Source organism: Alternaria alternata, assembly GCF_001642055.1.
Source record: "Alternaria alternata strain SRC1lrK2f unplaced genomic scaffold CC77scaffold_10, whole genome shotgun sequence".
NCBI lineage: Eukaryota > Fungi > Ascomycota > Dothideomycetes > Pleosporales > Pleosporaceae > Alternaria > Alternaria alternata.
In genome coordinates, this window is record NW_017306199.1 from 816,702 (window position 1) to 837,987 (window position 21,286).

Here is a 21,286-nt window from a genome sequence, read left to right on the forward strand (position 1 = left end):
GTGTCACCGAGGCCGTCGCTCGTGGACACGACGGCTGCAAACGTGCGCGTTGGTACGGAATGCGAGCCCAACGCAGACGGGGAACAGTGACATGTTTTGAGTTTTGTAGTCGTCGCAGTCACATGACATGGGCAACGCCGCACATGCGGGTGAAACGCACGAGTGCCCCTTTCAGCATTACCCGCTGCAGCGTCTCCAGACATCTCCTAGACACACACCCGCGATAGCACGACTATCAGCGAACTCTGGAGCTTCCGACCGCTATCGCGACCCGCGTGCTGCAGGCCTGGCCGTGAAATTGTTGTCTGTCGCCGCACGATCCACGTCTCGCCGCCCTGCTCGGTTTAGCAGCTTCGACCCTGACCGCCTAAGGGCTTAGCGCGAGCGCAAGGAGATCGATGAAAGCAGCATGGAGGGCGGACTATCGTTTCACTCGGGTCTGGTGAGAGCCCATACCACCTTTGCCGTCTCCCATACACCACCAAAGTCGCCCTCAAAGCAAACTGCACACGCCCGGATGACCTCGACCGGGCCGCCTGCCCTCATGTCGCACCAGAGCTTCCAGAGCACCTACTCGAGCTACTCGCACAGCAGCGCGCGCGACACGCAGAGCACCCAGGCCACGAGCAGCTCGACGCTGTTCAACCCCCCGCCCAGCTTCCCGACATCGTCGACGCCCGTCAATGGCGGACCCGTCGAAGCCTCCGACAATGTCCTCAACAAGCGGGCCGACAAGGACACCTCGCTGTTCCAGCGCTGCTTGACGCTGCAGATGCGCTTGCGCTTTATCCCGGGCTTCAACCGCTGGATCGCCGAGGAGGAGGGCAAGGCCGACGACGATGCCGACCCCGTCACGCTGCTATGGCGCACCTTCCGGAGGGGCTACCCGCTGATGGAGCTGTACAACGCCCTCGAGCCCCGCACCCTCCTGACCATCCCCAGCTCCAAGCAGGACGAGAAGAGCCTGAAGAAGAACGAGAAGATGGCCTGCTACAAGTTCATCCAGAGCTGCGTCACCGAGCTGGGCATCCCCCAGGATAGCTGCTTCATCCTCGGCGACCTGTACGGTGACGACACAACCGGATTTGTGAAAGTGAGCATCCAGCAGACTGTGGGGTAGGCCCGCGCTAACAGATCCACACAGGTCACCAACGTCGTCAACAAAGTCCTGGACGAGCTCGTCGCCCAGGGCAAGATTGCTGGCGTCACCGAATCCCTCGACAACGCTGGCGGCGTCGGCACCAAGCGCACCCAGCGCGAGCACATCATCGACGAGCTGGTCAAGACGGAGCGTACCTACGTACAGCATCTGGAGCTGCTGCAGGAGTTCAAGAAGCTGGTAGAAGAAAGGGGTGTCATTAGTGGTGACCAAGTGCACGACATCTTCCTCAATCTCAACGCCCTCCTCGACTTCCAGCGCCGCTTCCTGATCCGCGTCGAACAAACCAACGCACAGCACCCCGATGAGCAAAACTGGGGCAACCTGTTCGTCTTATACAAAGATGCTTTCAAGGTCTACGAGCCGTACATTGCGAACCAGAAGAAGTGCGAGCAGATTGCTATGCGCGAATTCGACAAGCTAAAGGAGACCGGTGGACCAGCTGAGATGCGACAGATGGTTGAGTCGCCGACTTTGCTTGCGTCTTTCCTTTTGAAACCATTCCAACGACTCACCAAATACCCGTTACTGCTTCAGGTATGATTTAACAGCCTCCTCTCCAACCCCTTCGCTAACACAAACAGCAACTTCGCGACAAGGGCGACCTCGACGAAGGACGACGAGAAGACATCTCCCGGGGTATCGCAGCGGCCTCTTCCGTGCTCGCAGGCACCAACGACGCCATTGCGCGCGAAGAACGTGTCGAAGCAGTAGAAGAGCTCAAGACGCTCGTAGAAGACTGGAAGGGCCACAAGATTGAAGGTTTTGGTGACCTTCTTCTACATGGCCAGTATACTGTGCTCAAGGGTGAGAGCATGAGCTCGAAGAACGAAGAGCGAGAAGTAGGCTTTCTACCATGCTCATACCTTCCCCTGCATCGCTAACCCTCCCATAGTACAAGATCTACCTCTTCGAGATGATTCTCCTCTGCTGTAAAGAGATCAACGTCAACAAGCCAAAAAACAAAATGTCCACTCGATCCCTAGTCACCAAAGACGGGAAGCCAAAGTTGCAGCTCAAGGGCCGCATTTTCATGCAGAACGTCACAGAGACCATCTCTCTCCAGAAGCCAGGTGCGACCACCAAAGCCTCTATTCATAACACCCCAGCTAACCTACGCAGGCTCATACACCTGCCAAATCTTCTGGAAGGGCGACCCGGGAATCGAGAACTTCATCATCAAATTCACCTCCGAGGAAACCATGAAGAAATGGGCTATGCAGGTTGATACCCAGCGCCGGATGTGGAAGGACCAGGCGCGGACAAGCGCCAGCACCACAGCCTCCAGGCCATCAGATACCCAGTTCGCATACATGCGCGACCAAGTCTTGGAAAACCCATACCAGGAAGAAGACGAAGAAGATGCTGACGAGGACATCGACCCTGTTACAGGCTACCCCTACTCACGACAGAATACTGGCACCCCCTCAATACGTTCGCGATCAACGACTGGCGAAAGCGAAAGGGTACCACCTCCACGTTTTCCTATGGGCTACAACGGTCAGCCTCCACTAACCCTGCGCACGCAGCAGATACAGGACGCCGCCAACCAAGAATCCTACTTTTCTCCTACGGCCGAGACCCCGATGCAAACCCCAATGTCAACCCACTCTAACGCACGATCAAGCCAATCATCCAACGGCACCTTCCCCTTCCCCCGTCAAGCACCACCAAATGGATATTCTCACGAAGAGAACAATCGTCACACTGCTCCTGCTCAATCGCGCCACGGATCCAGGGGGGAGAATGTTCATCAACAGAGTCGTGCCCAACGTCCATCACTTCCGGCCAATGCCACTCTTTCAGCTCAAGGTAGATTGCGGGCAGCTAGTAGCCCCGATATCAACTCACATCTCCAAGGACAAACTCGAAGAGCGCCGCCGCCATCCCAGCCAGTGCCAGATGTGCCCCCCTTCCCCACACACTACGCGTACAACGCAGCAATCGTGAATCGCAGTAACAGCAACTCGCCCAACAACCCACCGCCGCGCGCTGCAACCCAGTCACCAGCAATCCAACGAGACCGTCTGATCCAGCAACGAACCGCCGCCGAGCTTGCCAATGCGAACAATGAGTTCCACAACACTGCTATGCGCCGCGATCCAAACTATCCGCCAATGCGCACAATGACGCCTGCATCATCGTTTGAGAGAAGCCAGGGCACTTTGACTCCAGCGTCCATGGACTCGCGGAACATGTCGCCTCCACTTGGTGTAGACCCCAATATACCGACACAACTCAAAGTCAAGGTCCATTGCCCATCAGCCGGGAGTTCCATGGTCTTGGTGGTCAGCACAAATATCAGCTACCAGTCGCTCAAGGACCGCATTGATGCAAAACTACAGCGATCGACGTCTGTATCACTAGGCTCCGGCCAGGTCAAACTCAAGTACCTGGATAGCGATAACACATACGTAAGCATCCAATGCGATGATGACGTACAGGAGGCGTTCGAGAACTGGAAAGAACAGCAGAGCAATCTCAACCCTGGTGGCGGACTAGGTGAGATTGAACTTTTCTGTCAACGGTAAATCATGTTGTTCTTTTCACATTTGGCATTACGGGCGCTATACTTTGGCATTGATTCTGGCGTTTACATGGCGTTATCGACTACTATATCCTATGGGAGGGCGAAACATTTACCCCGGCGAACATTTGGGTTGGACTGCTCTCACAAATATCCCCTCTATCGACACATCATCCATCACCACATGCGGGACCAGGCTTGGTGGGAGTCCAGCCGGTCTGCCGTTCATGTTGACGAGATTTCGCGCGCTGAAAGATCATATCTATACCACACGAGTTCGGTTGTTTTCTAGACTGCTTCGTATGCGGTGCCGGCTCTTTTTCTCACTTCTTCCTCTTCTTCTTGTGTTGAAGACTATAGGGTGGCGGGTGGTACGATTGAATGACGCAATGAACTTTCTTCATTTCTCCCCTTTGCTTTCACTTCTTGGTATGAATTTGTAGGTGTATGGTTGAAGGTTTGAAATGTTTTTGTGTTTCCTGCGAGGTAGATGTTTGTTAGATATTGAATATGATGGTTTGGAGCTGTTATGTACTCCTTTGGTGTATTCCATGTACGATGATGCTTGAATCATCCAAGTTGCACCGTTGTGTGGTAAATAGCACCTCGAAATATTCCCTGTACTTCTTGTTACAATACATGTAGAATATTAGAAGTTCATTACTTTAGGCTAGCTTTTCTGGGATGAAGTTACAGGTCAGACAGAATGAACTCCTCCGCTGCCCATCAGTCTGACAGGATGCTACTGGCTAACCGGATCCCGAACCCACTCTTGTTAGCAACCAACAGTAATATGACTAATTTTCTTGGCACGTCGAGACAGATACGTCACGCACGCAACGTTCATAAAATACACAGACCGCCATGTCGCATATATACACGTCACAAAGAGCACTGACCTCGGATGCCCAAGCAATATCTTTGCTGTTCGCACTATCATGGCAATCCCCGTTCTCACGCCTCCAATTTGGTGACGTGGATCCAGACGCCCTAGCCAACGCTATGACATCTCGCATCGCCCGGCAGATTGAGGAGAATAGCATGCTTTTCATGGTCGCCCGCGATGTGAGGAACGGGCATGTCGTATCCGTGGCTCAATGGACGGTGCCTGCTTCTCCCGCTACCACGCCAGAACATGTACAGCAGCCAAGAGAACGAGCTCAAACAATTCAAGAAGAGGAAGATAGAGAGGAGCGGGAGGCATTCGAAGACGAAGTATACTTCAATTCCCTGCCTTCGACTAGCAATCGCGCTCTCATCATGGAATTCACTAGAGGTCTTCGGAATCTGAGGCAGCGTATACTACAGGGACAACCGCACTTCCTATTAGAGAATCTGGCTACGCATCCTGAACATCGAGGATGTGGGTTAGCGGCAAAACTGATAAGCGAAGTCTTGGACATGGCTGATGAACGGGGTGTGGTAACGTACTTGGAGACTGCGGACGATAACAAGGCACGGGGATTGTATGAGAGATTGGGATTTCAAGAGAGGGATAAGGAGACGATTAGGGACTTGAGCAAGTTCGCGAGTACGGAAGACATGGAAAGAGTTGGGGCTGGGATTGAGCATACGCATGTTGGATTTGTAAGAGACCCAAAACAGAGGAAAGACTAATGGATCCTACGCAAAGCAGCACTTCCGAGTCTTGCTATCAAGGAGACTCACACGCATCAGACGTGTGGGTCTAAGTCTCGAACCACTCCAACGCGTCGTCCTTGCCAAATATCGCTCTATATACCCTATCTCCATCTTCCTTGATAACTTCCTCGGTATGTATGCTATGCAAACTATACTCCCTCTCGTCCAAACTACTCCCATCCGTACCGTCCTTAGCAGCTCCAAATATGCGGATGTGGATGTACCCGTTGTCCAAAGCAGGCAGCTTCACCTGGCCGAAGAGATGCAGGCCGTACGCTGTGACGGCTGCGCGAACCGACTCGAGGTCTTCGGCAGTGAAGGATACTAGGTCGGCATCGGAGAGGTGTTTGACAGCGCGAAAGTACTCTGGCTCATGCTCTAGTAGGATTGTTAAAATGGTCGATTGCGATTGAGTGCGGGAAGCAATTTACTGTCATGGTCGCGCCGCAGCTTGATAAGCTCTTGTTTTACGGTGTCCAGGACCGATTTGAAGGCATCGACAGATGCTGGTTGGGGCGCGTGCGCTGGGCTAAGGTCGACGGTTTCTTCTGTTGCCATCTTGGATATTGTACTTGTGGGTTGTGGGTAGCTATGGTAAGTAGTAGAGATGATCAGTGAGGTGACCCAGGAGTTGGAATAACATTAGTTGAGGTACAGCTCTATGCGCTGCCAGGGGTTTGCCATGACGTGGACTGATCAAGGATACGATGTTAGATGCGGCGTGTCGCGTCTCAGCGAGTCGGCGTCGGGCGCCCAGCCTACAAAACTTGGAAGTGCGACGGCGTGAACTTGTTCTTGCATGGCCTAAAGGGTATATCTACTAACGGATCGTCTATTTTTGAGACGCGTGCTGTAATTGAACCCATTGATTGTGTGGTTCCTGAGACTTGAAGGCGTGGACACTGAGATGATTGACGATCATGAATTCGTGGACCCTTGGACCCTGACAAGTGGGGACCCCAAATGACTAAGCACGACATCACGCCCTTCGAAGCTTTCCCCGCTCTGTGCCTCCCCTGCATGTCATCGCATAAGTGACGGTGCATCATAGACAAGTCAGATAACCACCAATCAATCGGTAATCTGCGAAGTTTTCCGACGCATTACTGCGATGCAGCACCGTCTGCGGAGAACGCGGGGCGCGACACCGGCCCGAGAGATGGACTGGGACCACTTAAAAGAGAGCTGGAGATACTCACATGTCTTCATTTGGAAAAGTACAGTCACTTGCAGTTAATGTAAGGTGCGATCTGCTTGAGTTTTCCATCTACGGTACACAAGTAGTTCCCAACGCGAAGTCAGATCGATCCATTCAGTCCTGTGGTCCAAGGACAGCATCGACCAATAACCACTCGGGCGTCTATAGCGTCTAGTGCGACCTTTCTCAGAGGTTCATAAGTCCTTGTACAGTCTACGGTTAGATGCAATACGGTTCTCTTCTTCAACATGTCTACTACCACTACCGTCACAGAAGATCGCATTGAGCTGACGAGGTTCCCAACGACCTCTCATCACGCGTCGAACAAGTCGTTGCCTTCCACCCCACGCCCAGCATCTGTCAGTCACATTCAAGATGAAGGGCCGGATAATTCAGCCTACTCTGTTACAGCGGTACCGGACGGAGGATATGGGTGGATTGTCGTCGCTGGTGGCTTCACAACGAGCTTTTGCAACAACGCGATCATCAATTGCTGGGGTGTACTGCAGGCCGCCTTACTGAATTCAACACTGAAGGATGTTGCACCAGCTACACTTTCTTACGTCGGCTCTCTGGGACTCGCGAGTGGTGCACTATATGGACTGGGTGCCGTCAGTCTGATGAGATACATAGGCTGCCGGGCAACAATTGTACTTGGAAATTTCCTCATGGGCCTGAGTCTGATTGGAGCAAGCTTTTGTACGTCAAACTTGCCGGGTCTTTTTGGCACATACAGTATCGTTGGTGGCATTGGGATGTCACTGAACTGGACTGTCAACAACACAGTTCCTGTGCAGTATTTCAGCGCTCGTCTTGGTCTGGCGAATGGCCTCATCAAGCTTGGCGGTGGGGTGGGTGGTTGTGTCATGGCCATTGCTTTGGAAGCTTTGAATCGAAGAGTCGGCATCGAGTGGACCTTCCGGATCCAGGGACTCCTGACCTGGGCCATCGGTCTTCCTGCCGCCTGGGTGGTGAAGGACCGTGTTCCGCTTAGGAAGGCACCGTTCGTCGATCTATCCATGTTCAGGTCTGCCACCTTTATTGCGACTTTTGTTGCAAGCGCGATTGGTGTCTTCGCACTCTTCGTTCCGCCATACTATCTACCGTTGTTTGCACAATCGATTGGCCTTAGTCCAAGTACCGGTGCTGGTCTGGTCGCAGCGTTCAATGCCTGCAATGCTTTAGGTCGGTTTATCGCTGGTCCTTTATGCGACAAAATCGGTCCACTCAATATGTTCGTCATCGCAATGGCTCTCAACGCTGCGAGTATGCTCGCGATCTGGCCAGTCTCCAGCACGCTGGGCCCGCTAGTACTCTTCGCCATCATAAACGGTGTCGCAAATGGCGCGTACTTCACTACCCAGCCGACTGTAGTCGCTGGTATATTCGGTCCTGGACGAGCTGCAGTGGCTATGAGCATGTCGGTCACAGGCTGGAGTGTTGGTTATCTTATGGGCGCGCCAATTGCCGGTTACTTACTACAAGCTGCAGGTGGTAAATGGGGAAGCGGATCAGGGGTAGGTATTGACGCTTACCGACCTGCCATTTTCTACGCTGGTGGAACTGCGACCATTTCCGCGTTGTGTGTTGTCGTCGCTAGGCTCATCGTCACTAGGAAACTGCGCAAGAGAGTCTGAATAGCTTCGATGCATACAACGATGGGTGTAATCATGAAGTTGTCATTATCACAAGTGCCTAGGGGCACTGGATTTATTTAGTCTATAACCAGTATGAGTCAATTCAATAATCATTGCATCCATCTATCTCGGTCTGTCGATATGACGATACCCTTTGTTGACTACGATCTGATCGCTGTCTTCTATTTTGACCCGTCAATATGATGACGTCCCTTCTTTCCTACACCCTGATCGCCGTCCGCTCATCCCAATCTACGGTCAAGTTTCGCATTTGGCGATTTTCCTTATCCGCATTAAAGGTCCCTAGCATGCGACAACATGGTGTCGCTGCTTCACTATTACCCCCCATGTTTCATATTGCCGTATATCGTACCCTTCATAACGCCATGCTTGATATGGCGTGCAATGGCATCGCCCAAAGCTCATAAACATGTTTATCAATCGCTTGCTGGTGTAATGGCAATTTGTTTTGTGATGCGCTGAATTTCTCACCATTCCTCGTAGTCGGCGATGACGTTGGGAAGGCTCTTGCGCTGCTTGGTATGCACTGAGGTCTTGTGCATTGGCTCAACACCTCCGCCGCATCTGAGCGGGTTGGAGAGAGTTGAAAGAACTCCCATGTAATGTAAGTCGAATGCCTCAGTTGCTCTCACAATCTTTGCGTGAAAGTCAACCAGCGTCTCATCTGCAAACTTCTTCAACGCTTCGCAGTCAACGTTCACCTGCAGCGCCTCAAGAGTATTGTAGTATCCTTGATAGAGATTCTGCATTTTGTGGATCTCATTCTTGATGGACTTTGTTTTGTTGTCCCTTGAATCGCGCCGCTTGTTGGCCTCCCTCCGCCAAAGGTCTGGAGCACCCGGCAATCGGCTCAAGGTGTCGTATGCCGATACCATTTCGACATCTGAGCGATATTGCTCTGCCGATCTTTCGAAGCGGTAATCGTAGTCGCGGTGAAAGTGTGTTGTGATATTGATGAAGGCCTTGATCGTATCGATAAATGCTTGCCATTTCGCAGAAAGAGCTTCAATCTTGCTCAAAGCCGACGGACTACTCCAGTCGCCTTCATCTGTAATCTGAGCAGCTATGGTACGAAGACCTTCAGCCACCTTGACGAAGGCAGGGGGAGCATTGTCGCTTGAGTTCGCATCCAGCCAGTAGTCATCACATGCGCGGACAGCGAGACTGATCTTCCTGATCTGGTCCGAGCAATCTTCGGATTCCTGCTCGGGTTCTTCTTCGAACTTCCCTTCACCATCTTCGACGGTAGCCTGTAGTAGCTCAGTCCGCTCGCGCTCGTCGGCTTCCGCGTTCATCGCGTCCACTTGCACGGATTGCGAAGCAAAACCTGCAATCTTGGCGAGGCGAGTACACATAATATCCAAGAGGTTTCTGGTGCCGGAAGACTCATTCTCAGCGACCGGTGTCTCTTCCCCAATCTCTTCTACATCGCTCGTGGAATCGACATTGACTTCTATCGGGGCAGAGCCGAAGGCATTGCCGCTGTTGTCAGCTCCAGCATGATTAACAGAGTCATCAGCCACAGGCTCTTGATTTTTAGTGGTCTTTGGAATGCTGTCAACCTCACCTGAAGAAGACGCAGCCCTAGTAGTATCATCTTCTACTGGAGGATTGAAGTCAAAACCACCACTCCACCTTCCAGCGTCGAACCCGGACGGAATCGTTGGTACAAAGCCGCCCTTGGGGGGCTTGAAAGTGAAAGCCGAAGTTGCTTGGGGTGCAGCTGACACTGCAGGGGCTAACAACGTAGTTTTGGCTTCAGCAGACTTCGGCTTCTTAGCTACATGAGCTTTGCCGTCCGTTTCGACGTCGTCTTGAGAGACGTTGGGGAATACAGTCTTACATCCAACCTCTGCGGGGGTGATCAATGGCTCATCCGGCTTTCCTTCAACAGTCTGAGGCAACAACAATAGAGACTGCGGAGTGGTTCGAGGCACATCCGGCTCGCGCATTGTAATATTGGATGGGGTGATACTGGTTGTTGTCGGTGCCTGAAAGCTCAGGCCTTTCGTATCAAATATGGAACCATGAGACGTGGAATCGTTCTTAATAGGCAACGCTGGGCGGTTGGAAGTCTGAGGAGTAGACCAGAATTGGTTTGATGCAGTAGCATACGTGTCAAAAGGGCCAGCGGGATTTCCGGTGGAAACCATAGTAAGTGGCTCAGACCGTTTGCTGATGTCTTTCCATATTTGGGAATTATCGGCTCCAGACATTTCCGTATCTTTCATTGATATTGCAGGATTGGTCGCGAGTCTTCCGGCGGGCATTGTGTCCACCGCCTCTTTTTGGACAGTCAAGTTAGAATCATTATCCGACATCTCCACCTCTTGCGACAGCAGGTGATAAGAAACACCATCCATGGCCGTATCGTCTTGTACGTGAGAAGCCTTGGAATCTTGGGAAGGTGCGATTGGCAGGTATCGAGGATACGTTACCGCAGCAGTTGTGACCCCAGAAGTGCTGGCATTGTTTCTTACCAACGGTTGATTGGAGCTGGCCAGAGTTTCTTGAAATGTGTCTGTATCTTGTCGGTGAGCTGGATCATCTACCTGCATAGGCTCTGTTTCTTGGACAGGCTCTACTGCTTGAGATTCGAACGAAGGAAGTGACTGGAAACCGAGAGGCACACTGGAATCAACTGACTGATTGCCAGACTGATCTTCGGTGTCGCATACAATACTTTCACCAGCATCATCATCATCGCTACTGTTGTCAGACTTTGGGGAGCGTGGAGATACGAGCTCCTGATTGTCATCTTCGAGGAACTCATCAGACAACCCGTTGCCTCTAGCGTCGTCTTCGCTGTCATCCGATGCCGTGTCGTTGCCTCCAGCCAGGTCAAACAACTCGTCGGCGGTTTGCGAATCGAGCCCATGATCACCCGGGTTACGATCAGGGAGATATTGCGTTCCAAGATGTTGATCATAGTATTCACGGAAGTTTTCCTCTCCGGTGAGATCTTGGTCGCAGACGTTGGTCCAGTGCTTATCCCACCGGTACAACCTTGTGCACTCATCCCGGACAAGCTTCATTTGTTCGTCCATAGATTCCTCAGCGATGACCCAAATATCTCCTTCTCGGGTTTCAGCTACAGTTCGAGTAAAGAAGCCGGCCAATGGATCATCTGGTAAGAGTCTGCCGGATATTGAGTCGAGGGCACAGCGTAGTTCGCACCGCAAAACCGATCGATCGGGGTTGCGATGAGCGTATCCAGCAAAGTTCCGCTCGCCAGTCATATCGTTCTCGTGCAAAAGCTGCCAATTCGTCGTCCACTCCATCAGATCCATCTCAAAGTGATCCAGCTTATCAAGGTACTTGTAGTAATCGGGTTCATCGGTCCAGAGCCGTGTCTCCCAATGCGCCGCTAGTGTGGTGAGTTGAATGTCTGACAGTTCGTGCGAGCTGTCCATATTAGTTTTGGCGTCATCGATCAAGGTTCGAAGTGTCGTCCGGTGTTCCCTTCGCTTCTGATCATGGACATCGAGGGACCCGTTGAACTCTTCAGAGTTCAGTAGACGCTCGTGTCTACAGTCTTCTTCCTTTTGCTTCACTTGTTTTCTCAGTTCAGCAATAGCCTCTTCTGAGCATTCCTCGATAAGCTCGCTGAATAACGAGTGGCCCGTCTTTCCAGTGTTCTGAACAACCATGTCCCAACTATCACGGCAGGTTTCCACGGTATCCAAGTCGTCGTACAGGTTCTCTTTGTAATTGTCGAAGCCTCCACCTTTCTCTCTTGCCTGTAGAAGAAGCTTCTCCTGCCATCGATCGATGATGTCATCCGGAATATTCGTATAGTAAGGCAGATATTTTGCCACACAGTCCTTGAGATAAGCCTTCTTCGTCGCATAGCCTTCTTCCTCGTCCTCATACTCATCTTCCGAACCGATATCACTGTCATTATCGCTGGTGTATGGTTCATCAATGGAGTGGCGCGTCTCTTGCCTGTCATCGTGTTGGGTGGATGCACCGGAAACTCCTGTTTCAAGGCGTTGTCGTATGAAGTCAGAAAATCTAGCTTCGCCGGTCATATCGATGTCCTCATCAGGGTAACCATTCCTATATTCAGCCCACAGATGTAGAGTCTCGCATTCTCCTTCAGTATGCGCAACATGCTCGATAACATTGAAGCCTTGCTCGCAGGCTGCAATCCAGTTCTCGTCCTCCCATTTGTGAACAACCTGTGCGATGTCGAAGTTCGATAGCGGGTGGGACATGGGAAGTATAGCTTTCATCGTTTCAAGCTCGTCAGTGAGGAGTCTGCGCAAAGCTTGACGATGCTCGTCTTCGGTAGACACAGGTTCGTTCAACGATCCGGTGTGCGCGGTGTATTGGAGCTGGTGCGCGTGATACTTTTCGATATGGTCGACAAAGAACTGTCGGCCAGTCCGCTTGTCTGAGCTGTCGTCTTCAGCTGATTCCCAGTTCGTGATCCACTTTGTCAGATCCTTGTCGGCAGCGTCGATGCTCTTGATATATGCGGAAACCCTGTCAACGTGCCCGAATGAGACATCCCAAAGTCTTATCTCCCAGGACGCTGCAAGCGCATCGGCTTTGAGATTTGACATCTGATCCGTGGAGTCAAAGAACGTGCATATGTCCTGAATATGTTCTTTGATGAGCTGACAGTTGATCTTCCTCGAGTATCCTTCATTGACTCCCTTCTCTTCTGTGCTGGGGTGTTGTTGCTGGGTGATTGTGTTGAAAGACTCTGCTACCGTGTTCATGTCAGGTGGGCCCATGTTAGCAGTCAGGCTAGGGTCGTAGTCTTGACCGCGCTGCTTTCTTGGACGCAGTGGCTTGGGCATGAATCTGGGCTTGGGCGCGTTTGTTGCGTCAGACTGTTCGAAGCGGAAGTCGAATGATTGGCCCTGCGAAGACGACATAGTGGCAGATTGGAAGCTGACGTATGGAACAGGAATGTGGGCTACTACGGCGTATGTATGGAAATAAGTCTGTAGCGATAATGTCAGGAGTCTCGTTTTGATATCGCCATGATGCGCGTTCAAATGCAGGCTACTGGGGAGTGGTTTTGCTAGGGTCAGAGTACTCACATCGCTCTGGCGCCTGTGTATAGCCGCAATCGCACTGCTGTCCTTTTCTGCGACGAGTCGATTGCCTGTGGAGTGGAACACACGCACAATAGCAGATTAGTGTTGAGATGTTCGCTGGTCTAGTGTGCTGTCTTGCGGGTCGGAGTGAGCAAAATTAGATACTGAAGTTGGATTCTAGTATTGTAAAGTCGCGTAGACGGTGGGCAGCGAGAATCAGAAATGCGGGGTGGTATGTGCGCAGTGGGAGCAGAAGTGAAAGTGAAGGTGAAGTTGTTTTTCTTTGACGTCAGAATGCCACGCTGTGCAGCGACCGGACGATGATATTGAGTAAACAACGATAACGATGAAAGACGTAAAGAAAGCTCTGACAGTGATATTGTGGAAGATGAGGTGAGCAATACATAGTGAAGGATGTTGAAGTGGATGGCCACATCGGCTGATACTACCTTTGTACGTACTGAGGTCATTGACATTGTTTGCCCACCATCAATCGAGCTGATGGCTACCCCCGTTACGCATAGAAATGCTGCATGTGTTTGAATACTGGTCTCATAGCGTCGCTCTCGTTAACCTACATGTCTGGTGCGGAGGCTTCAACAAATGTTCTCTTCAAAGTTGGTGACGGCTAGATGTCCATAACGAGCGAAGTTAACAACAGCAGTCATTAGCAGTCCGGTTCAACAGAGATCCGCAACCTAGACACGCAGTGGGAGCAACGATGAATGTGACACAGACTGCGATTTGGCAGAGCGAAGCGGCTCAATGCCCTGAGACGCCAAGCGCCCAGTAAGGACAGAACAATCTCGGTGGTACCGCGTGCAGATAGTGGCCTCCTTCCTCCTTCCCTCCTCATTTCATGCTATGCTTTCAAGCGCTTTAGGCGCCGTGTGATGCGCCGTTGGATAGCTCCGAGCATGTGGACAAACGACCGTTGGCCAACGATGGTACAATTAAAGTTGCAAAGGTCTTCCAAGTGTCGAAACGGGATATTCTTGAGTGACGGCATATTTGAGACCAGCAGCCTGATTCTCTGTATCGATACCAGCGTCTGAAACAATTTCGGGTGTCCAGGGTGTGCCGTCAAATGGATCTTTTTTTCCAGCTTACCTATGAGCACGTCTTCTGCCATCTTGACGTTCACCAGGTTGCTGTCTTCAATGTCTGGTCATAGCGTTTGATTGATGGTAGATTCGAGCGACATCGCGGTACCGAGGTACGGCAGTTCGACGTGTTATGAGGGTGAAAGCATGGCAGAACGAAGAAATTGAGTAAGTATCTGCTGCCGGAGAAGACGAGGTTTCCGGTAATTAGTGGGCCTTGACACAGCCAATGGGAGACACCGGAAGCGCGGCCGCCCCGCATTCAAATCCTTCTTCATGAGGTTTGCCACTCTAGCTACACTCAACTAATGCCAGTGGATTTGCACGCGACCATAGTTCGGCTATACTTTCTCGAGGCTTGAGCATCCGTTGTGACGATGTATTTTGATGTTGCAGCTAAGGCATCGCATCGATCGATGACCTTCGGCCCGGAGGAACGCGCCAGGCCGGGGATACCATGCGGCTAACAAAATCTCGCCAGCTGAACGCGCCTGACGCATGTGAACAGCTTGTCTCTACCATACGTACCAGTGTTCGGCGTGCAGCACCGCATAGAGGGTCGCGATCGCCGTACCAGTTCACACGTCCTACTCCATCGCCACCATCAGTCGGCCTTTTGGACCGGCCTCGAACGTCAATCCGTCGCACGCCATTTTGACAGCCTCTAGCTCCCGCGATATACCACAACTCTGCATAATACACTGCGCAACCTCTGCCTTTGATGCTGGGAAGTAGTTCGATATACGTCTATCTCGATGCAGTCCAAGGGCGGCGCGCGCGTTGCTTTCTTCCCAAAAGCAGATGCAGCCGTCCTCGCATCGAGACACGCTGCACCGGCAATATCCGAGCGTCCTACCACGACCGCACCAATATTCGATCTTGAGCATGCCGATAAACCTCTGGATTCATGGACCGCAGGCCAAGTCGCAGCTGTATATCCACACAACCACGATATCTGGTCTCCGGCGCCCATACCTGCTAGAGCGCAATGTCCCACCAGTATTCATGCAGACAGCTATCTCTTTCCCGTGTTGACGCGGAACGAGAGATTGAGACTGACCTTGTTCTTCTATTACACGCGCGGGGCGCTTGAGGATGTAGAGCTAATGTCTCGCCTCCAGGAGAAAGTCTATCTTGCGCATGAGACAGTAGGCTGGGAGTTTGTTATCGCTGGCCTTCTCAACCACACTACATACACCCGGATGGTCACTGTGAACCTCCCCCTTGCAATATTACCCCGTCGCGAGAGTACATGCGCCCACACCATCAATCAACCACCAGGCGTAAGTGAGCACTTATTCCCACATTTAGCCCGCGATTAATTGGAACAGACGGTCTTCGCTATGCAAAACATGGCTATCGACTGGCGCTTTGAAAAGTCGCCCCATGTCGAACAGGGTGGGTTGCGCGCGTATGCTGGTGTGCCGTTGAGATTCGAGACTGAGTTTGGCGAGCACGTCGCTTTTGGCTCGCTATGTGTCGCTTCCAACTCTCCGCAAGAACCTCTTTCCAAAACCGTACAGCAGGCACTTGCTAGACTCGCCGACTGGATAGTTGCGGATATAGTACACAGCGCGAGAGCTCGGCGTCAACGCGAGCGCAGACGGATGCTTGAGCTGCTTTCCCAAGCTCAGCAGCACTGCGACGACCACGTCAACATGGAGGAAGCGATACCCCGGATGCTCCAAGATGTCTATCCTAACACAGAAGTGAGTATCAATCTGATCACAGATGGCCAAGCTACCCTTAATGGTGGTACAAGCTTTCGCACTTGTGAATTGGAACAGGGTCTCTGGGAAGACACTGCTTGTGAGTGGCAATATATGAGTTTCTCTACGACATACACTGACCTCGCGCCTGCTCTTTTCGTAGACTTTGATTATGCCATCGAGAACCTGAATCACTCGGATATGACTGCCCCCCGGGCTGTACGAGTAATTGCGGCGCAGTGCACCAGTCAACGTGCGGCGATGTTCCTGGTTGTAGCCAGCAATGATCTCAAGATGGTGTTTGACGATATCGATTCATGGTTCGTACACATGTGCGCGGTAAGTGACGACATATACGAAGATGCTTGAGTCTACCAGTTGTACGACAATCAAGATTGCTGCCTAAAGGATACGACGTCGTTAGTCTATAGCCTCAACATGCTTAAGACTGGGCGAGTATCTTCATGGTCGTGCTTGAGGTGCAACTCGATGAAAGCGAATTTCTTCGTACTCTCCCTTCAGTGGATACATACTGACTCATCTTCGCGTCCAGAATATACTGTGTCGTTATTGGCAAGGCCGCGCACTACAAGAAGCACTCAGCGCTAAGGAAACCTTCCTCCGCGGTATTACGCATCAGCTTCGAACTCCCATTCACGGCATCCTTGGTTCAGTCGAGCTTTTGACGGAAGAGCTGAAATCTCGAAACGTGGTTCCGTCGACAGCCGCCTCCTCACCTACTGCGAGCCCGGATATCGAACAGCTCGATCCTTACACTTATATCAAGACCATCAAGACTTCTGCGAGAGAGCTCATCTCCACAGTAAACAGCCTTATCAAGTTGAATCAATGGGCAGATATTGCCCAGGCGGAGCGCGTTCTCACTATGCACAAGATCTCCGAGATCGAGGACGCTCTGCTCAAGGAAACCCTACTAGGACTCTCTGACGATCTTTCAACAAGGCCATCATTTATCATTCAACACCACCTTCCGACGAGCTGCGACTTGCTCGCTGTCGACAAGCGTGTTTTTCTAGATTGTATTCAGCCACTTATGGTTAATGCTGCCCAGAATGCTGCTGGCGGCATAGTAGCAGTCACACTGTCGGTCACGGAAGGCTGCCAGTCTCTCATCGTCGATGTTGAGCACAGTGGGCATAAGACGTCCAAGGGATATTACGACCGCGTGTTTGATGCTCACGAAAAGATTGATCTCAGTGGCACAGATACTGCCTTGGGCTTGACATTGGCGAGCAAAGCAGCGACTCTTTTAGGTGGCGAGATCACACTGGTGCGCTCGAGCCAAGGTCCAGGCTCACATATCAAAGCCACGTTCAACGAGCCCATCTGTGCTAGCTCACTACCATCTTCCCGTGCGGCAAAGGACAGGTTCACCCGACTACCGCCAACGTTCCATCACCTCGCATCGGAGTCTTCAACATCATCTCTGGGCTACTACTTCACCCAATATCTCTCAGGTGCTGGCTGGTCAGCGTCCCGGACGCTTCATGACAGTTTCGTGATCGTCGACTATACACCAAATCTCGCTGAACTCTATAGACACACATCAAGTATAGGTACAGAACAAGTTGCAATCTGCCTCGTTCCAGAATGCGCATGCTTTCTTGACTTCCATACCGAACGAGTCCGGCGGCAAGGGAACGTGGTCTACGTTCAAGGTCCTTTTCTGTCAGAGACACTTGAACAAGCACTGGAGCACGCAGATGCAATCTCGGCTGAATTCCGATCGTCCACCCCGGATGCAGGGGTCAACGCAACCGGCGGCGTCGCCATTGAGCCTTTTAGCCCACCCTCCACACCCCACACGAACGGGCGTCCGGGACTTCCAGCCGAGCGGGGCTCAATATTCCCTGAAAAGCTACAAACTGAATTGGTACAGTCTGTACGGAGCTTGCGCATTCAAACCAAGCCTACTCTCACTCTGACACAGGCTCCGGTGGCGTCGGACAAACCCTTGACCCTACTTGTCGATGATAACGCCGTCAACCTCCGTCTACTAGAGATGTACTGCACTCGACGTAGCATCCCATTCCGGAGCGCAAAAGATGGACAGCAGGCTGTCAACATCTTCTCAGAAGCCCTCGTACCCAAGTATGATTCACTTCTACGACAAAGCTTACCTACACAGCCTTTCAAATTGATTCTCATGGATCTTCAGATGCCCGTATGTGACGGCATTGATGCAACAAAGCAGATACGACGGCTGGAAAAACAGCATAAGCACGAAAGAAGCGTCTTATTCATTGTCACTGGTCAAGACTCTTCGAATGATCGCAAAGCTGCAGAGGACGCTGGCGCAGATGAGTTTCTGACCAAGCCAGTTGGGCCCAAGGTCCTCGACCAGTGGGTGAAGAAGTGGTACCCCGATCTCGACATATGATGAATGTACTGTGCACAATGCTCTGTTACGAAACCGGACTTTTAGAAACCGAAAGTCTCAAACACATAATCTAATAACTCATGTATCGCAATCTTGCCTTTTCTGGAAATGTACGGCGACTCCGACGGATGCAACAATGTTTCGTCTGCGAAACAATTATCGTCCCGTTCAACGAGCGGATATTACACGCCAATGAACCTATGGATGGCTTCTCGAGAACATGCCGCGAATACAACTCCAAAGAGCACAGCATCGCAGCTGTTCTGGACAGCGACTGCTCCAGAAGCGGAAGCTTGGCGAGAGGAGGTAGGCAACCAGTAGCGAACCGGTTGTGATTGTACTCTCTCCAGTCGCGATCATCCTTCGTGGAAGCATCGTTAGCAATTCAGAAGTCATGAGCCGAGTTTTCGTTGGTTTCGCACCCCGACGTCATGAGTGCTCTACTTACAGGAGGCCAACTTGGATAGACATATTACAGGCTGTTTCCTTGCTGTACGCTCAAGAGACGCGTTGTGTACCTTTCATGCCCTTTGTTTCTATCAGCCCGTTGATTCAAAATGCGATGCGTACCTTCTGGGCGCATTTTCTATGAGCCATCGCAGGTCAGGTGTAATGCTTTTTTGGGCGCACGATCCATAGCCCGAGAGAAGGACGAGAGAATTAGATCTCGCTGTCCGATCGATTTATGATAAGCAATGACTGCTGGAGATGTGTTGATGGTGCCAAGTGATTACGTCATCTGACTGTGTACATTGCCTGCGCTGGGCGTGTCTTTACGCCCTGCCCCTCACATCTCGCATCGTACGCAACTCATGTTGCAACCTCCGATTCACCCTTATTTCGAATGCTTCTCCTACAGCCGCTGATGACTTGGCTGTTCCCAACCGCATACAAGCTGTCGTACTGTCTCTGAGCGCCAGCGGGCACAAGTCCTCCATTTTTGACCATGGCTCTATCATGGCTCTCGTACACATGCATAGCTATCCTTCTTGCCACGGTATACATCAGGCAACGGCTTCGTGTCCGCTCATCTCAAGTCGAGCGCGACGCAGAAGCTGAGAAACCTGGTCGTCTGAGGCTTGACGATGGACTAACGGCTTCTGGACGACAGTTGAACGCCAAGCTGATCGCAGCCATCCCGCACATCGTTACCACTTCGGAGAAAGCGACAGAGTTCAAAAATTTGATGAACGTGTATTGGGATCAGAAGGCTTGCGAGGTGTCGCCTGCATGTATTGTGCGGCCGCGCAACGTATGGGAGCTGGCGCAGGCCGTCAAGATTCTCAAACGCGAGTTCGATATAAGAAACGACCGGGCTAAGGAGACGAAAGAAGAGTTGGAGTCCATCTTTGCCATCAGAGGAGGCGGTCACTCTGCTGTTGCTGGTGCGTCAAGCATCAAAGGTGGCGTTGTCATTGATCTATCACTCTTCAATCAAGTCACCCCTGCCGAAGATAGACAGAGCGTTGTCGTCGGAGCCGGCTGCAAATGGATTGACACGTACTCAGCTCTTGGGAAGGAAGGTCTTGCAGTGGCTGGTGGAAGGAACTCCGCCGTTGGTGTTTCTGGTCTGACTCTTGGCGGAGGTCTCTCGTTCTTCTCACCTCAGTACGGATTCGTATGCAATAACGTCCTCGCGTTTGAGGTTGTATTGGCAGATGGATCTATTGTGAACGCCTCTGAGAAAGATAACCCTAAACTATGGCGCGCACTCAAAGGCGGAGGTAACAACTTCGGTGTCGTGACCAGCTTCACACTTCGCAGTTTCGCGTCAACGGATGTCTGGAGCGGGTTCCTCTACCTACTCCCATACAAAGCTCCAGATGTTCTCGCAGCGTTTCATTCTTTCGTCACGCGAACCTTGACTGGAGAGCTGCAACATCTATTCGACCCTCACGCCGCTGGGCCGCTGACGTGTTTTACATACCTCCAATTCCCTGGGATCCAAGCTATAGCAGTAAATCTCGTACATACCACCCCTGACTCTCAACAGAAGGGTTGGCCAGAGTCCTGGCGCAGTTCCGGCTTCAACAAACTATGGCGTTTGTGGAGTACGTTCAAAACTCGAAGCTTGGTCAGCGCTACAGACGAGTTGAGCGTTTTGAACCCCCCTGGACGACGCCAAGAGTTTGCCACTACGACCATCAAGAATGATCGAAAAACCTTGGATGCCGCTCACAAAGCATACCGTGATGCGATCCCGAGAATCAAGAAACATGCAGTCAAGGGTATGAGCTGGACTCTGGTCCTCCAGCCATGTCTACCTTCCTGGGCTAGGAAGGGCGATGCAAATCCGCTAGGCTTAGATGAAGGTTCCGATGAGCCTCTAGTAAACGTTCAATTTACAGTAAATTGGGCGCTGGAGGAGCACGATGACGTGGTGAGGAGTATCACCAGGGAGGCGATTGAACAGATTGATGCTTTTGCCCTAGAGCATGGAACGGGCCACCGGTACCGTTACTTGAACTATTGCGCAGCGTGGCAGAATCCTTTTGAAGGCTACGGAGAGGAAAACCTAAAGTTCTTGCGCAGTGTGAGCAAGGAGGTTGATCCTGAAGGTCTATTTCAGAGGGGCTGTGGCGGAGGGTTCAAGCTGGGGTAAAGAGATCGTTTGTGATATCACAAAGTAATTAAATGGTTTTGAACGATATGAAATTGCTACACGTGCTACATCGGCCGTCACAACATATCATCGTCTATCATCAACCATCATGTCGTGAGCGCCAATTACTCCAGGAACGCTTCCTCAGAGCCATCCGTACCGCTACAACTCCGCATTAGACCTTTTCAAAAACGCCGTCGCACCACTCCTGTACACCCTGGTAACACTGAGCTACTC

The 21,286-nt window shown here is 51.7% G+C and overlaps 7 protein-coding genes across 7 annotated transcripts; 5 read left to right on the forward strand and 2 right to left on the reverse strand.

The window, feature by feature from the left end:
* Window positions 1–409: 409 nt before the first annotated feature.
* Window positions 410–3,690, forward strand: CC77DRAFT_935538 (hypothetical protein; the record flags this gene model as incomplete). The annotated part of the gene is made up of 5 exons (XM_018534445.1): window positions 410–1,093; window positions 1,145–1,696; window positions 1,744–2,001; window positions 2,055–2,232; window positions 2,282–3,690. The coding sequence occupies 5 exons, from the start codon at window positions 410–412 to the stop codon at window positions 3,688–3,690; spliced, it is 3,081 nt and encodes a 1,026-aa protein (XP_018386236.1).
* Window positions 3,691–4,550: 860 nt separating this feature from the next.
* On the forward strand, window positions 4,551–5,303 carry CC77DRAFT_1061383 (acyl-CoA N-acyltransferase; the record flags this gene model as incomplete). The annotated part of the gene is made up of 1 exon (XM_018528426.1): window positions 4,551–5,303. The coding sequence occupies one exon, from the start codon at window positions 4,551–4,553 to the stop codon at window positions 5,301–5,303; it is 753 nt and encodes a 250-aa protein (XP_018386237.1).
* Window positions 5,229–5,885, reverse strand: CC77DRAFT_1040576 (hypothetical protein; the record flags this gene model as incomplete). The annotated part of the gene is made up of 2 exons (XM_018527209.1): window positions 5,229–5,705; window positions 5,759–5,885. The coding sequence occupies 2 exons, from the start codon at window positions 5,883–5,885 to the stop codon at window positions 5,374–5,376; spliced, it is 459 nt and encodes a 152-aa protein (XP_018386238.1). The 3' UTR covers window positions 5,229–5,373.
* Window positions 5,886–6,354: 469 nt separating this feature from the next.
* CC77DRAFT_1094826 (MFS general substrate transporter) lies at window positions 6,355–8,283 on the forward strand. The gene has a single exon (XM_018529760.1). The coding sequence runs from the start codon at window positions 6,774–6,776 to the stop codon at window positions 8,160–8,162; it is 1,389 nt and encodes a 462-aa protein (XP_018386239.1). The 5' UTR covers window positions 6,355–6,773; the 3' UTR covers window positions 8,163–8,283.
* A 337-nt stretch (window positions 8,284–8,620) lies between these two features.
* On the reverse strand, window positions 8,621–13,262 carry CC77DRAFT_82532 (hypothetical protein). The gene is made up of 2 exons (XM_018533318.1): window positions 13,238–13,262; window positions 8,621–13,138 (listed from the first exon to the last, which is right to left on the reverse strand). Exon 2 carries the CDS (start codon window positions 13,067–13,069, stop codon window positions 8,651–8,653), a length of 4,419 nt encoding a protein of 1,472 aa, XP_018386240.1. The 5' UTR covers window positions 13,070–13,138; window positions 13,238–13,262; the 3' UTR covers window positions 8,621–8,650.
* Window positions 13,263–15,089: 1,827 nt separating this feature from the next.
* Window positions 15,090–18,447, forward strand: CC77DRAFT_1070430 (hypothetical protein; the record flags this gene model as incomplete). Its single annotated transcript, XM_018529112.1, has 4 exons — window positions 15,090–15,620; window positions 15,669–16,146; window positions 16,210–16,385; window positions 16,600–18,447. Coding segments are annotated over 4 exons (3,033 nt in total), but the record flags the coding sequence as incomplete, so codon positions are not given.
* Window positions 18,448–19,235: 788 nt separating this feature from the next.
* Window positions 19,236–21,229, forward strand: CC77DRAFT_1020465 (FAD binding domain-containing protein). The gene has a single exon (XM_018525048.1). It carries the CDS (start codon window positions 19,394–19,396, stop codon window positions 21,047–21,049), a length of 1,656 nt encoding a protein of 551 aa, XP_018386242.1. The 5' UTR covers window positions 19,236–19,393; the 3' UTR covers window positions 21,050–21,229.
* The last annotated feature ends 57 nt before the right edge of the window (window positions 21,230–21,286 follow it).